The sequence below is a fragment of the Elgaria multicarinata genome, chromosome 2 (genome assembly GCF_023053635.1).
Source record: "Elgaria multicarinata webbii isolate HBS135686 ecotype San Diego chromosome 2, rElgMul1.1.pri, whole genome shotgun sequence".
Classification (NCBI taxonomy): domain Eukaryota; kingdom Metazoa; phylum Chordata; class Lepidosauria; order Squamata; family Anguidae; genus Elgaria; species Elgaria multicarinata.
Window position 1 is genome coordinate 25,175,734 of NC_086172.1, and position 15,185 is coordinate 25,190,918.

General features: G+C 41.8%; 2 protein-coding genes across 3 annotated transcripts in view; both read right to left on the minus strand.

Moving 5' to 3' along the window:
• The window catches only part of CNBD2 (cyclic nucleotide binding domain containing 2), a 29,761-nt gene extending 22,550 nt beyond the window's left edge, over positions 1–7,211 (minus strand). The window contains exons 1-4 of the mRNA XM_063147701.1: positions 7,142–7,211; positions 3,591–3,631; positions 2,927–3,052; positions 1,492–1,545 (exon numbers count right to left, since the gene is read on the minus strand). Coding sequence (XP_063003771.1) covers positions 1,492–1,545; positions 2,927–3,052; positions 3,591–3,631; positions 7,142–7,211 — 291 coding nt within the window. The remainder of the gene's footprint in view (positions 1–1,491; positions 1,546–2,926; positions 3,053–3,590; positions 3,632–7,141) is intronic.
• A 1,979-nt stretch (positions 7,212–9,190) lies between these two features.
• The window catches only part of CARF (calcium responsive transcription factor), a 29,205-nt gene continuing 23,210 nt past the window's right edge, over positions 9,191–15,185 (minus strand). For both annotated transcript variants that reach the window (XM_063116159.1, XM_063116158.1), the window contains exons 13-15: positions 15,036–15,154; positions 14,269–14,626; positions 9,191–11,758 (exon numbers count right to left, since the gene is read on the minus strand). In XM_063116159.1, coding sequence (XP_062972229.1) covers positions 11,664–11,758; positions 14,269–14,626; positions 15,036–15,154 — 572 coding nt within the window. In that variant the 3' untranslated portion in view covers positions 9,191–11,663. The remainder of the gene's footprint in view (positions 11,759–14,268; positions 14,627–15,035; positions 15,155–15,185) is intronic.

Here is a 15,185-nt window from a genome sequence, read left to right on the forward strand (position 1 = left end):
AGCTCTTTTAAAGCTCTTTTGTGACTTAAAGGTCCATCCGACAAGCGTTTTATTGCACGCTCGTTAATGGGCACCCACAGAGTTTGCTCAAGTCCCTCACATGACGTCGTCTGCCTCCCGCACGCCTTCCGCCCCTTCTGGCCTTCCTTGCGCCACAAAAAACTCCTCATTAAGTCCGATGTTTTTTTAAACTCGGAATTGCTGCTCTCTCCTGCTGTGTGCAGGAGAAGCAGCGCCATTAGAACAGCGGACTCAATGGGCCTCTTGCTCGTTCCATACTTCGTCTTTTGAAAAGAGGAAGTAACTGAGGAACGAAAAAAACAGCTGAGAAGCAAAGGTAGGGAGCGTCTTAACCCCCGGCATGATGGAGTTTTTAGTTATATGTTTGGGTAGGGTGTTGGATGAGCCTTAGGTTTATTCGCCTACATGGAAACCAGGGAAAGCCAATGTTGTACCCATGGGCACCAATGTGTCCCTGGCCACTTTTCTTGGCACCTGCCAAGGGACCCTATCCACCTCACTTTAAAACAAAACACACATTCACTTACTGGCACTGCTGTGAAAAAGGTTTCTGTTGGTGCTGAAAACTGTGGGTTCAACGGAGTCATTTTGTATGAAGGGGCTCAGTCCCCAATTGTGCCTTGTCCTCAGCCCTTTGAGCAGCTTACTTGTCCTTTGCCATGTCTCCCATGGCCACCATTTTGTGCTGGTGCCCAGGACAGTTTTGCAAATTGTCAGATGTACCCACGACCCAAAAAAAGGTTGCCTACCTCTTGTTTAGAGCCTTGAATGTTAATCAGGCCATGCTCAGGTGATCTGTCCACCTTTTATTTTTTAAATGATGCTTTGATTCATGAGCCTCCTGTGGCGCAGAGTGGTAAGCGGCAGTTACTGCAGCCAAAACTCTCCCCACGGCCTGAGTTCGATCCCAGCGGAAGCTGGTTCTCAGGCAGCCGGCTCAGGTCGACTCAGCCTTCCATCCTTCCGAGGTTGGTAAAATGAGTACCCAGCTAGCTGGGGGAAAGAGAACTGCGACTGGGGAAGGCAATGGCAAACCACCCTGCTACAAAGTCTGCCAAGAAAACGTCAGCGAAAGCAGGCGTCCCTCTAGGAGTCAGCAATGACTCAAGTGCTTGCACAAGAGGTTCCTTTCCTTTCCTTGAAATAATATGCCAATTTGGGAGCTGAAGAGGGCTATTTCAATCTGGTGGTGCCCTATATGAAACTCACTTGAAAGCCAAACAGCAACTCAGTACTATGGTGAGTGCCAGGTTGCAGGGGCAGAAGCAAGTCTTGTTTACAAGGGGCTCAGGTATGTGCTCAAAGGCAAGTTATCAAGGAAAGTTGGTATCACCTTGAGCTCCTGATGTCACTTTCCCAGTGATAAATCACCCCAAAGTTAAACCACTGAACTCCCTCCTATCTTATGCTCAGTTCTCTGGGTGTCTGTCACTATAGATGAAACAAAAACAGGATTTTTTTGGTCCAGACCTTTGAAACGCTGAACTCATGCCGGTCAAACACAATATTGGAGCCTGTCTTGTCCTAAAAATTAAACATGAAATGGCAGTTAATTTCATTAGGAATGCTGCAAGAAGAAAACTTAAAAGGGTTCTACAGCCATACTTTGGGTTGAATCCAGTCTTAGTCTAATCTAACTCCCATTCATTTCAATGGGTCTACTCTAAGTAGGACTAACACGGGATACAACCCTGTAATCCGTTCTTTTAAATACCTATATGATATATGTTGACTTCATATTTAAAAAGTGTGATGACCCTTTAAAGATTATTGTGGGATGAGTGTTGGTAGGCAAGGGCCAACTTAATCGGATACATGTAGTGAATTTAACAGAAAATATGTACTTTGAGGTACAGTGGTGAGACCTGGGGCCAAACTAAATGTTACATTGGATATCTTTGACTTGGATCTTAATACATATATTCTTTTACTGAGAGCAACTCCGTGAGATGAGGGGAATATTTTATTGTGTTTGGAGTTAATATGTGAACGACAACCCTTTAGTAGGCAGAGCAGAGATTCCACTTAGCCTGCAGCAGGCACTCAAATGAAATATCTGGGGAAGAATTAAATAGGTCTATTTGGCTAATGCATGCGGAGTAGCTGGCTATACATTTAGCCTGTCCTAAATTGTAAGCCTGGATGATATCCCAGGTAGCTTGGTGCAGGGTTGATGCACCATAATTGTAATCCTCTATGACAATAGCTTCTAAACTTTTGATACCCTGATCATGTTTATATCACATGAGTTTGTCTGTTCAGGACACAACCACACACTGTAGATTTGCAACAGAATTCTCAAGTTGCACACGTTTCTGGGAAGAGTTCTCAGGTACACACTGGGGGAAGTTCACTCTAAGGTGAACTTTCACTCTAAGGTGAGAGACAACCCTTGAAAAACAACATTCTGGAATATGGATGAGCAGTAAAGAAGAGCCACTATTTGAGGGGTGGAAGCTCTCTGGTTAAGGACTTGGTTTGCAAGCAGAAGGTTCCAGGTTTAATCTCTGGCATCTCCAGGTAGGCCTGGGAAACAAGCCCACTTGAAATCCTGGAAAGAGTCAGCGTCATTAATACTGGGCAAGATTATGGTCTGATTCAGTATAAGGGAAGTTCCTATACCCCTATCAGCAATTTGTGGCCCTCCAGATGTTCTGTTGTACAACTCCCATGATCCCTTATTATTGGTTAAGCTGGCGTGAACTAATAGACGTTGTAGTCCTAAACATCTGGAGAATTACAAGTTGCCCACCCAAGTCCTAGATGAAAATACTTGCACAACTTTGCAGGTGTTTATCCCCTGAAAACTCAGACAATTTCATTATTTTATTAAATATTATTAGTATTCCTTGTGACAATAATTTTTAAAAAGCTAATTTTAGTTATTTTTGGTAAAAGTCTTTACTGTTTCAATCTCCCCGCGACAATCCTTCTCTATCAGGTGAAATCCTGAGAATCCCTTCAGGCCAAACCGGAAACACTTGCATACTTTGATCATCAGGATAATATCCACAATGAGCCTATGGAAATTCTTTGAGACAAAAGAACAAATACAGAAAACAATGGTATCATTTCTGTTTCAAGGAGAAGGACTAGAACAAGAGCTTTAGAGTGGTGGTTAGGATGGAAAAGACCCACAGGACTTGAAACACTCAAGTGGTTGAAATATTCTTTCTCTCTTATACACACACATCATGAGCTCTGGCCATTGGACTTTCCAGTATGCAGGAGAGGATTCTGGTGAGGATGAGACACGGGTCATTTTTCCTGTGGTGGGGTGGGGGTGGTAAACCAGGGTACTGGTGATGGGTGGGATAACTCATCTAGGAAGAGACATTCTCTGAAGTAATTGGGACCCAAGCTGTTTTAGGCTTTAGAAGTCACAACCAACACTAAGAATTTGGCTCAGAAATAAATCGGAAGTCAGATCAACCATCTTGCAATAGGTGAAATATGAGGAGGAATAATCTGTACCTGTCAAGAGGTGGGCTGCCACATTCCTCATTATTTGTGGTGAGAAGGAAAGGGAGTGGACAGATCAAAGTGTCTGCACAGGGGGAAATGCATACCTTAATTCCCAATTTGCGCCCAGTTGCACTTCGCTTATAACCTATAAAACAAAATTAAATCACATGCTTTTTAAAAAAGGACATCTATTCATGAAAGGAAAGTTCCCCATTCCCACCCCCCATTTCATGCTGCAGCCACTTGTACCTGCAGTAAAACCTAACTGGAGGGACCGGGGGCCTTCTTGGGCCATGTGAGATGGGGCAACCAAACTTGGGTAGACCACTGAATTTGGGCAACTCACCAGTAATCCCTGTGCCCCATCCCACATTATTCACGAGGGCCTTCTGGAGCAGGGTTGTTGAACATCTTTGAGCCTGAAGGCTGAAATTCTATTTCAGAGAAACTTTTGGGGTTAACATGGCACGGGTGTGAAAGACAGAAGGCAAAAGGAATGTGGCCCAAATACAAAAAATACCAGCTTTCTTCTTCTTTTTTTTAGCATAAAGCTCTTACTGATAAAGCCCTTTTAGAATGGGGGAAATTGCGCAAAAGCAGAGAAACCAACATATGATTAGCGGTTGTGGGGTGAAGGGAAGGGCTACCTGCAGAACCTTGGAGGGTGCTGGATTCAGACGCCAGGCCTGAAGTTCTGCAGCCCTGCTCTAGAGAGGCTTTTTAGGAGGCCTTATTTATGTGGATTTGTTTGGTAATAAAATGTAATTGCCTCATCAACCTATCAAGTGTGGACAGATGAAGTATTCCATTCTCCCCCCACCTGGTTTTCCTTACCCCTCCCAAGAGTGAGTTCGCCATCCCATGCTCACCAAAGATGCTTTGTTTTCATTGGGCTGTTTTGGCTTCCTCCTCATTAGGTTCCCCACTCCCTAATTTTTTTTTATACTTCTAGAAAATTGGGAACCCCAAATTTCCCCCAAGCCTACTGATCCCTTTCAGTAGTGAACAACAGTAGTGCTGTTTCAGCTACATAAAGACAGATACTTGGAGACTAAGAACACCATCACACCTACACATTTGTCTGGTTTTCCCTCAAATTATCCTACTTCGTTTCCACAGCGCATTAAAGCTTGCAAACTTACACCTGTGTGCTTGTACGTCTGTAGCATGTTGCTGTTATCCCGCTGAGATTCACTCTCACCTTATTGTTTTCGCCTTCGCCTCCGCCCATTGATCTCCTTTGTACTTTCTCCTCCAGTTCATTGGTTGGTGGTAGTTGGACACCGTGCCCTGCTTCTTTAAGTTGTTATTCCCTGTTGCCTAGGCTATGGCCGTTCCCCTCACCCTGCCTGGAGGCTTTGGAGTGTGAACATAGTAAAATCAGATTAAGGCTTCTTACGTTTGAGTAAACCCCATTGAACAGAGAGACTTACTTCTAAGTAAACAGAAATAAGACCTCAGAAGTAAGCATAGGGGTTGCAGAGCACTTCTTTCCAGTTTGCTGTTTTAAGGCTTAAAAAAGAAAGCTTCTATATGTGTTTACTCAGAAGTAGGACTCTCTCTGTTCAATGGGGTTTACTCAAAGGTAAGCCAGCATGTGATATTAGCAGTTGAAATCAATGGGGTTTCCTTTTGAGTAACGGAACAGTAGATCTGTAGTTCATGAACTTGAAGATGCACAGCTTCGCATGATCAAAGCAATGGAAGAGCGATCCTACCATCCATAGCACTGGTGGATTATAAGCTCCAAGGGTTTGAAGGAGGAAATTTTAAAAATCATATAAAATCAAGGGATGACCCAATCTGATTCAAATTTGGTATGCTGAAAGATCATCATCATCATCATATCATCCTCTGTGAGTTTTGTGTTTAGTCTCTCAGTGTTTTCCACTGTGTGTGTGTGTGTGCACAAGCAGCACACAATAATAAAGCATACATTTATAAAATTCCATCAAAAAACAAGGGTTGATCTGCTTCAAACCTAGTATGGCTAAAGCCCTACCATGGTGCTAATTTTCATGTCTTTATCTGTAATTTATTTTTTCTGAAACTAGGTTACTTCTCAAAATGCTAGACCCCAATGAAGTTTGAGTTTGAACTTTAAAAATTCCCCAAAAAATAAGGAATGAACTAATATGCTTCAACCTCGGCAGACCTAAAGCCCTACTTAAGAGCTATCATGGTGCTAAGTTTCATGTCTTTAATCTTGAAAAATGACAGCATATTTTAAAAATAATAATTTTAAAAAATTCCTAAAAATCAGGGGATGAGCCGATGTGCTTCAAACTTGGCAGGGATGAAGCTCTACTGAAGCCCTATTGTGGTGTCAATTTTCATGTCCATCAGTGCTTGAAAAAGGTCCGAATCAATCCAAATCAATTTGGATCATGCAATTCGTTTTGGACTGATTCGGACCTGTTTTGATTAGATTCAGATCTGTTTCAAAGCCCTCCGAATCACCCTGATTCACCTCAGATTCAGGATTCAGATCCGAAGTGATACACAGCCCTACCTGTCACCCTCCAGGTATTTTTGAAATATACTTCCCACTATCTCTGATCACTGGCTCTGCTGGCTTGAGGGCTACAGGTTCCAGTATAATCCTTCTAATAGCTCCATCACAAGGTTGGCTAGTATTATCACCATGTGTCACACCGGGGGTGGGTGGGGTGTTGAGACAACTTTCTGAAGGCTGACTACTAAGTTAATGTCCAAAGTGAAGTTTGAAACAAGGATTTGCTGGATTACATCTTTTCCTTTGTCACTACCCTAAAACATAGTTTTATGGTTTAATAAATCAAAAGCAAAAAGAAAAGAAAAACTTAATATATATATGGAATGGCCAGCCCATACAATAACCTATGTCTTTTCTCCTTCACCTACTCATTGTCATATTGGATCAACTTTAGGTGAAAAATTGCAAAATTCAAAAACATTACCTATAGAAAAAATGTCCTAAAATAGTTTCTGCTCTGGACCACAATTTTGGCTACGTTGGTTGGGGCTGATGGGAGTTAACACCCATCATATCTGGAAGGTACCATACTGGGGAAGACTGCCTTAAAAGAAAGAAAACCAAGTAGATGAAAGATACCAGAGAGTTGGTAGAGCGCTAGTGTAATGTAGTGACTAGATCATTGTATTTCACGTGGTAAGTTCTGAGTTCAAAATCCCCACTCAGTAGATCTTCAGAGAGATGCTATTGCTCAGCCTAACATACCACACAGAGTGGCTGCAAGAATAAAAAGGAGGATAGTGGAACCACATGTTCCACTCCAAACTCCCTTGAGAGCAGGGCTATGCTGTCAGGAAATCGCACTCCGGAAGCCACATCAAGGGATAGTAGAGATCACGGGAGGAAGAAAGGAACTGTGTTAGACATGTGACAAAAAGTAAGAAGGGCAAAAATGGTAGTATTTGTGACATGCAAGAACAGGCCAGACAAGCTTTTTTCCTCCTCCGCTAATTAAGGCAGACTTCCCGAACAAAATGGCCTCCAGATGTGTGTTGGACTACAACTCCCAGGATGCCCCAGTTAGAATGTCTGGCTGGGGTATGTTGGGAGTTGCAGACCAACACATCCAGAAGCCATAGAATTAAGAAAGGTTGAAATAAGATATGAATAGGCAATTCTGTTCTTCTCCCCAGCACTCACTAAGCCAAGGACGCAGGAGTAGTCTTGCAGTAGGCAAACGTCTTCTCCATGGCTGAATGGGCATGGCCATTAGCTTCTTGAGGTCACCTCCCTTTGATTCGCCAACCAAAAGCCTTTTGCGAGAAGATCAGAACCAACTGCTATAGAACCAACCAACTCCACTCTCAGACAATCCACATTCCATTCTTTTTTCTCGAGAGAGAATGCAAGAACCAGGTTAGAACTGAAGTCCGTATCACCCAGCATTCCGTCTACCACAGCAGCTTGCCTAAAAGATTCAGGAAAGTTTACAAGCAGGGCAGAAAGCCATCTTCTTGTTTGCATAAGCATTTGAGACCACTACGGAGCATGTGGCTTTCATGGTTAGAATTTAACTACCATGGCAAATATTTATTTTTTTTATTTAAAATAAAAGGCCACTGATAGACTGGTCTTCTAGAGACCTGATTCTTCTCTTTGGCTCCACACACTGAATGGTCATATGGGGGGGCAGCAGGATAGATGGCAAATCAGGGGGCCTCCGGAAGCTTTGGTCTAAAAATCCCATCAGCCCTACCCAGCATAGCTAATGGTGAGGGATCATGGAATTTGTAGGCCAACATTTCTAGAGAGCCTATTTGTGGCCTATACTCACAAATCAGGAACTCGGATTGTATCAAGATTACCAATCACATTCTCACCTTTGGTTGAAAGACCACTTTCTACTGGGTTTGCACATCATGTTCACAACCTCCAGTTGAGCCATTTACAACAAATCGTGGGTTTAATGGTTCTTCAAAATAGCGGGAGTGCCAGCAGAAGCACATAATTGTGACATACGATTTGACTATCGAAAAACTTGTGCTTACAATAAAAGCTGATGAAAGTCCAAAGTTTGAGAAGATTTTCATAGTGCTTGGTATTTCATATTTGCCGGGCATATTTCAAGACAGTAGGACTTTTTGCTGAGGTATCTGGAGTCACTTATCTACTTCCTGGCAGAGCCTGGAGCATTTGCTAAAGGATCCTGAGTGGCTTCATAATCAATATCCACCAACCAAATGTAGAAGGGGTATAGCCGCTCCTGGCTGCAGCTATGAGTCCGTAACTCAGTGGGGGCCTCGTTAATGAGCCTGGGATCTGACAAGTACCTGACCTGACCATATGTCAGTGTGAGTGATCCCTTTACGACGAATGCCTGGGAGTGACATTCTTTCCCAAGAACCTTAAATTTGGGTTTTACTGAGGCAACAAGATCATCCAGCTTTAGTCTTCAAGCTTGGCAAATTCAAGTTGCCCCTTTCTTTAATTAATTACAATTGAAATGTGTTACCGTGATAATATACTGGTAGTTGTACATAGTTATTTCAAATATGTTTTAAACATACATAGTAAAAGATCTTGCTCCATAAGAGAAAACGTCATAAAGTTTGTATTTTGCAAGAGTATGGGCTCATCTACACCAACAGGATATTCCACTATGAAAGCAGTATGAAAGCGGTATATAAAAGGCAGGAGCACTACTGGTTTATAGAGGTATTGGTGCACTGACAAGTGTTGGGGCCCAGGACACATACCCTATACCACTTTCATACCCTGCTTTGTGTAGATGTGTCCTGGGCCCCTATACTTGTCAGTGGACTTCAGTACCAGTATAAAGCAGTAGTGCAGATCCTGCAATGCACTTCAATACCGCTATAAAGCAGCAGTGTGGCTCCTGCCTTTTATATACTGCTTTCATAATGGAATATCTACTTGGGGTAGATGAGCCCTATGTGTAAAATCATTTTCTGAATAGGAAAAAGGTGGCAGCCTGAGAATAATCCATACTCTTAGATTTCTGTTGCAATCTGCAGTCTTCCTCAGAACAGAACGCGCAGGGATGTGTTTAGGACAGAATACCCATCAATATCTAAGTTGAGTGCTATGATTGAAATACTGACTTTCTATGAGAATCACTTTCCTTAGAAAACACGCACACCACTTTTAGTGTTTAAAAAACAGTAATTCAAAATTAACATTTTAATTTGTAACACTATACAGTGTGTACAACACAAAATGTGTCTCCAAATTAGTACAAGCTGAAACATTTTCATTTTCACATGATCAACAGTTAATCGTATTGGTCCTTCAGGTTTAATTATTAGACACTGCCAATGGCGAACAGGGATGCCGGTATTTCCAAAAAGGTTCTTTGTATTTTAGCTGCACACACTTCAATGGGAACTAAATCATGATACAGTTTGGAACACAATCCCAGACATCAGAAAAGAAATTCAATATTATTGTGGAGTATTCTTTCTGATGGGATCCTGCTGTATGCTGTACTATTTCTCTCCCTCCCCAAATGATAAGGAAGAGCAGTTGCCAAAATATTTTTACAATGCACCTGTAGTGACAAATATGGCATAAAATACACCCACTTGGCTCCCCCACCCTGTCAACAAAAAGGATTTTGGAAATACCTTACTTGTTGATTGCCTTTTGCTTTCTGAACCAAGATTTCCATGTAACAAGAGAAATGGAGAAAGGAATGCTGGATTTGTAACAGGACCCCGAAAGTAATTGCTGATTGTCAACAGTATCTAGGGTTTCCAGGTAGACTAAGAGAGCTCATGCACAGGAGGAAAGCTTCATCGGGCCATGATCCCGCCATTGCTGCAATACTCCCAACTGGGAAGGTTGCACCTATTGAAACTCAACTCTTTTCTGCAGATATTAAAAGGTACAGAGTCCTTGTGGCTGTCAAGTATAAGACTGCTCTCTCTCGCTCTCTATTGCACTGCTGACTTCAAATTATATCAAGCTCTTTCTGAATGGAGGGTACTTCAAAGTCATCAATGAAAACATTTAATTTCATTTTCGTCAATGCTACAAAGGCTTTGTGCTCAGACACTAATTTCAGAAATTATAGAGGAAGAAGATTTCAACTGACAGATATTGTGAACCAATCCTAAAGAAATAACATGTAAGACAAAAGTCTGATTGGATTTATCAGACAAGTGTCAAAAAAGCACGACAAGATTCTAATAGAGTGGAGATTTAGGTTATCCACATGGAGCAATTTGCAATTAATGGAGCATATTTCTGGGGCATGTCCCTAATTTAAGCTATATTTGTACACACAGAGAGAGACTCGCTCAAAAGCAACAACACTCAGAATAAACAGCATTTTAACACTTACTTTGCCAGTGCTAAAGACAGGCAATGTGATTCAGCAATCTATTTGGAAGTGGGAGTTCTGAGAAAGCACACGGGACTATCCCCTTTGGACCAGCGCCCACCTAAATTTTACAGTTGATTTGCAGACTAGGTTCTTCCCCTGAAATGAAAGGAGGTCTATGCTTAGAAGAAATCTCTGTGCACATCCAGAGCACCAAAATACCATGTCATATCGTGAATACATGGTTATTATACATTATTGTTAATGATTTTTGAAACCTGCACGTGCGAGTAGTGCCGTCACAATTCTGCTTGGTATACAGATAATTATTTCCTAAATTAAAAAAACCACCACCACCATTGCAGAAATCTTTCTTTGTCTCTCTCCAGTTGAGAGCCTTAACATCTGAACTATGACTCCCTAAAACCTGCCTCTGTAAAAAATTCCCAAGGGGCTCAATAATTTATCCCAGTCAATCATGGATGGAAATACTACATGTTTCCTGTAAAGTCAGACACATTACAGATTTTAGCGTTCTGTTCCACAACATGATAAATTGTATCAACATGCCCAGGCAGTTAGCTTTTCGTCCTTATAGCGCTTCTCTGAACATAAAGGGTAAAGTGCACAAAGTAAAATGAAGAGAGAGCAGGCAAAAAGTCACCACCAATTCTTCACCAGATGTAACGGCTGCTCTGAGCCATTGTGATCTACTGGTTGCTTCCCTTCAGGAGAAGGAACACAAAATGAGAAAAGAAATACCATCAATGAGTCTGAAGGTTGAATGTAGAAATGAAATGAAAGCTTTTTTCTTCTTCCCTAACACCATATTTACTTCTACGTGTCATCCAGTTTAATAGTTTTGCTGGAAACTTCATTCCTTTCCCAAGGAACATCTTTTCTCCTACCTTTTTTTCAGCCTGCACATTTTCCTTCTGAAAATGAAAGACTCAGTCTCAGTTAATACATTCCTCATAACAAGCCATTGCTGCCGCTGTCTGGGCAAGCTCTGCTGCATTTGGTGTCACCAGGACAAGCTGAAGGCTTCAGAAAAGAAAATCTGTGGGGGCAGCTATTGTCTAGCCCCAAAAAGTTATTTTAAAAATGTATCCAGGAACTGGTTTTGGAAGACCTACTGAAATACTGACCACAAGAAGCCATTTGAGTACTACCCAGAACACTGTGTAGAGGAGCAAAATAATAACACCAGCAGCCTTCACATGGAAAGCGAGTCACCCGGAGCTGGCAGTGAACCACAAAAACAGCAAGTCAAAACCAGCTGTCTATCGCAGATGGTTTGTGGAGCCTGCATCAAACATTACATTCTACTCTTACAGGCAGACTTTTCCTCATTCCAAGTTCTCAACAGTCGTCATAGACTCAAGTATGGGTGGTGCCGGGCAGTCTCTGGATTTGTCCATCTCTATCTTGTTCTTTGGTTTCCTGATTAACATGGCCTGTGCAGAGAGTGTCCTCTGGATTTTTTTTTTAAAGAGAGAAAGAGAGAGAGACAAAGAGAGAGCACAAAAAATTTAGAGTTAAAACTCTGATAAGACTTTGCTGCTAAAATCTATAACACACTAACAGCAACAAGTGATGGATACAACTTGAACTCTTGCCAGGTGATGCAGTCACTATTCTGAGCAGTTGCCAGAGTGACAAATATATTATAAGGTAAGAAAATAGTAACAGCACAATAAGTAAATAACGTAAGAGCCATGCATAAGTGCCATGCTGGATCAGACCGAGGATCCATCTAGTCCAGCACTCTGTTCACACAGTGGCCAACCAGCTGTCAGCCAAGGGCCAACAAAGCAGGACATGGTGTAATATCACCCTCCCACCTATGTTCCCAAGCACCTAGTGCATATAGGTTTGTTGCCTCTGACACTGGAGGTAGCACATAGCCATCAGGGCTAGTAGCCACTGATAGCCTTCTCCTCCAGGAATTTATCCAACCCCCCTTTAAAGCAATCCAAATTGGTGGCCATCACTACATCTTGCGGCAGCGAATTCCATAGTTTAACTATGTGCTGTGTGAAGAAGTGCTTCAATTTTATCTGTCCTGAATCTCCAGCTAATCAGCTTCATAGGATGACCCAGGGTTATGGAAACAGTTTTTAGAATTTGTACTATTAAAGGGGAGAGGGAAAACACCTCCAGAAGAAGTAATGAGATTTTGGAAATATGAATAAGATCCCGTGGTTGGAGGGAGCACACTTATGTTAATTATGATTATGTTAAAGGGAATTAAGTTAGAACATATGTTTATGTTCTACATGGTTTGGGACCACAATACCTGATGGACCGCCTCTCCCGACATGAACCTACCCATACACTGCGCTCAACATCTAAGGTCCTCCTCCGAGTGCCTACTCCGAGGGAAGCTCGGAGGACGGCAACAAGGGAGAGGGCCTTCTCGGTGGTTGCCCCCCGACTGTGGAATGATCTTCCCAATGAGGCTCGCCTGGCGCCAACATTGTTATCTTTTCGGCACCAGGTCAAGACTTTTCTCTTCTCCCAGGCATTTTAACAGCATTTAACAACGTTAAGTTTGTTTTTAATGGACCCCAGAATTGTTGTTTTTAAATGGATACTGTTGTTTTTATACTGTTTTTATGTTTTTAAAATTTTTGTATACTTTTAATGTTTACTATTTTTAATTGTTGTAAACCGCCCAGAGAGCTTCGGCTGTGGGGCGGTATATAAATGTAAATAAATAAATAAATAAATAAATAAATTGTTTACTTTATATTATGTGTATTATGGGGTATTGTTTTATATTGTATTGTTGTATTGTTTGGATGTATTAAAAAATAAAAAATTATAAATAATAAAAAAGATGACTCAGGGTGCTGGTATGATGGGAGAGGGAGAAAAATGCCTCTCTATCCACATTCTCCACAGCATGCGGAGCACCAGCAAGTGGCGCTCTCACCATTCCTACTCACATCACACACAAAGACATATATAAAATGTTTTCCTTAACAAATACACACACACACGCACACGCACACACACACAAAACCACCAGTAAAGTGAAATTGGAAAAGTTCTCAAATAATTTGTTCCTCATTACTTGTAACTCTAGGGATTTATACAAAGAAATTACGGGGCCTAATTCCTTTGGGGGACGGATAAAGACACTAGAACAGGGGGTGGTCATCCTGTGGTAATCCAGTTGTTGTTGGACTCCAGCCAGCATGGCCAATGGTCAGGGATGATAGGAACAGTTGTCCAACATCTGGAGGGCCACAGGCTCTCCACTCATGCACTAGAACATACCAACCTGGCACCAAGGCTCCGTTTGAAACTTCTCTTGAAATACACTTCACCAAAGTCCGCAATTTCCATGATGAGAAGTACGGGGGCGCAAACCTTCATGCAAAGTAGGTGCTCTAACTAGGAAGTTGCCCCCTCCTCTCCCAGATTCAAGGTTACGACATTCCATCCACATAGTATACTCCTGGAAACCATCCTGACTACTACTTTATATATTCCAGAGCAGAGTCCAAGCATTGAAAATAGGTTGTGGAGATAATCCCTTGATTGCTAACTCATATTAAGCCCTATTGTGCTAACGTGAATATATATCTTTGAGCAAGAGGGTAATATTCATCTATATGCAGAATGAGATAGAGATTTACATTTATCTGTGCCCTAAATATTTTATGCATGCACACACCCTTATTCCCAAGAGGCAAGGAGTAGTCACATTACATAAATTATAAATTTCTACCTACAAGAATGCTTTAGCATCCCAGAACCTGACTATAAATGTTCCTATTATTTATATGCCTTGAATGTATACATAGACAGGTGGACCCTAATATGCACTGCTCTGAAAAACCCTAGCAGACCTTGGACATATATCATTAAGCATTATCAACTACCCACTAGCCATTACTTCACCTACTGCTGTGACACAGATAGCCAAGAAGGGCAGCACTTTGCCTGTTAACAACCTAGAGAGATTTGTACTTACTAAGTGCTGGATAGTTGTCTACAGTCTGTGCAGGAATGGACTGTGCATCTCCCAAAAGAGTCTGACTAGCTTTGATAGCTTCAGCATCCTCGATACTTCCAACAGTTATAAGCTGGCACACAGTGACTACCCCTTGATCTGATACAGGCTGCTCTCCAAGCACTGATGCAGGAGCATTGTTCTGTGTTTGATTGAAACTTGCTTGAAGGTTTTGATCTTGACAAAGTACAGGCTGGCTTGTTATTTGCCTCCCTATGGAATGTGGTAGACTTGCAGGGTGGGGTGGAGCCTGACTATCCATGGTTATAAGAGCTGCCGCTCCATCAGTGGAAGTGAGCGCTGACTGTAACTGTAATCCCTAAAACACCAAAGTAAAACATTTTTAGGAACCCTCTATGAATTCATCTACACACAGTATTGCATAATGTTAAAGATTATAACAGTTCACCAAGTTTGTTCTTATCTTCATATTAGTTCAATCGTGATAACATTAGAGCTAGGTAGTTTGTGAATCCTGACTGAAGTTTACAGGTAGAGTGATATTTTTCACCTTCCTCTAAACCAAACAAAGCCACCCATCTCTGGAAAAAAAATGCACACTTTTGTGTAGGATTAGGGATGCCCAGTTTGTTGTGTTTCTGAACTCCAACTCTTCCTGTCAGAAATTGGGAGGTCCGTTTTTCAACCACAAAAGAGCTCCTGTGGATCCCAGCCACTAAGATCCTTGCAATTGGTTGATACCTTGTTATAGAAACTGGTGATGTTACCTTTAGCTGGGCAAACACTCTGGGCTGGAGTGAAGAAAGTAACTGAGCCGTCTTTGAATATAATATCTCCCTTGCCTGATTCGATTCCACTTTGATTATTGTTTTTTCTGATGAGCTCCCTGTAAAAACAACAACAAAGCACCAAAGACA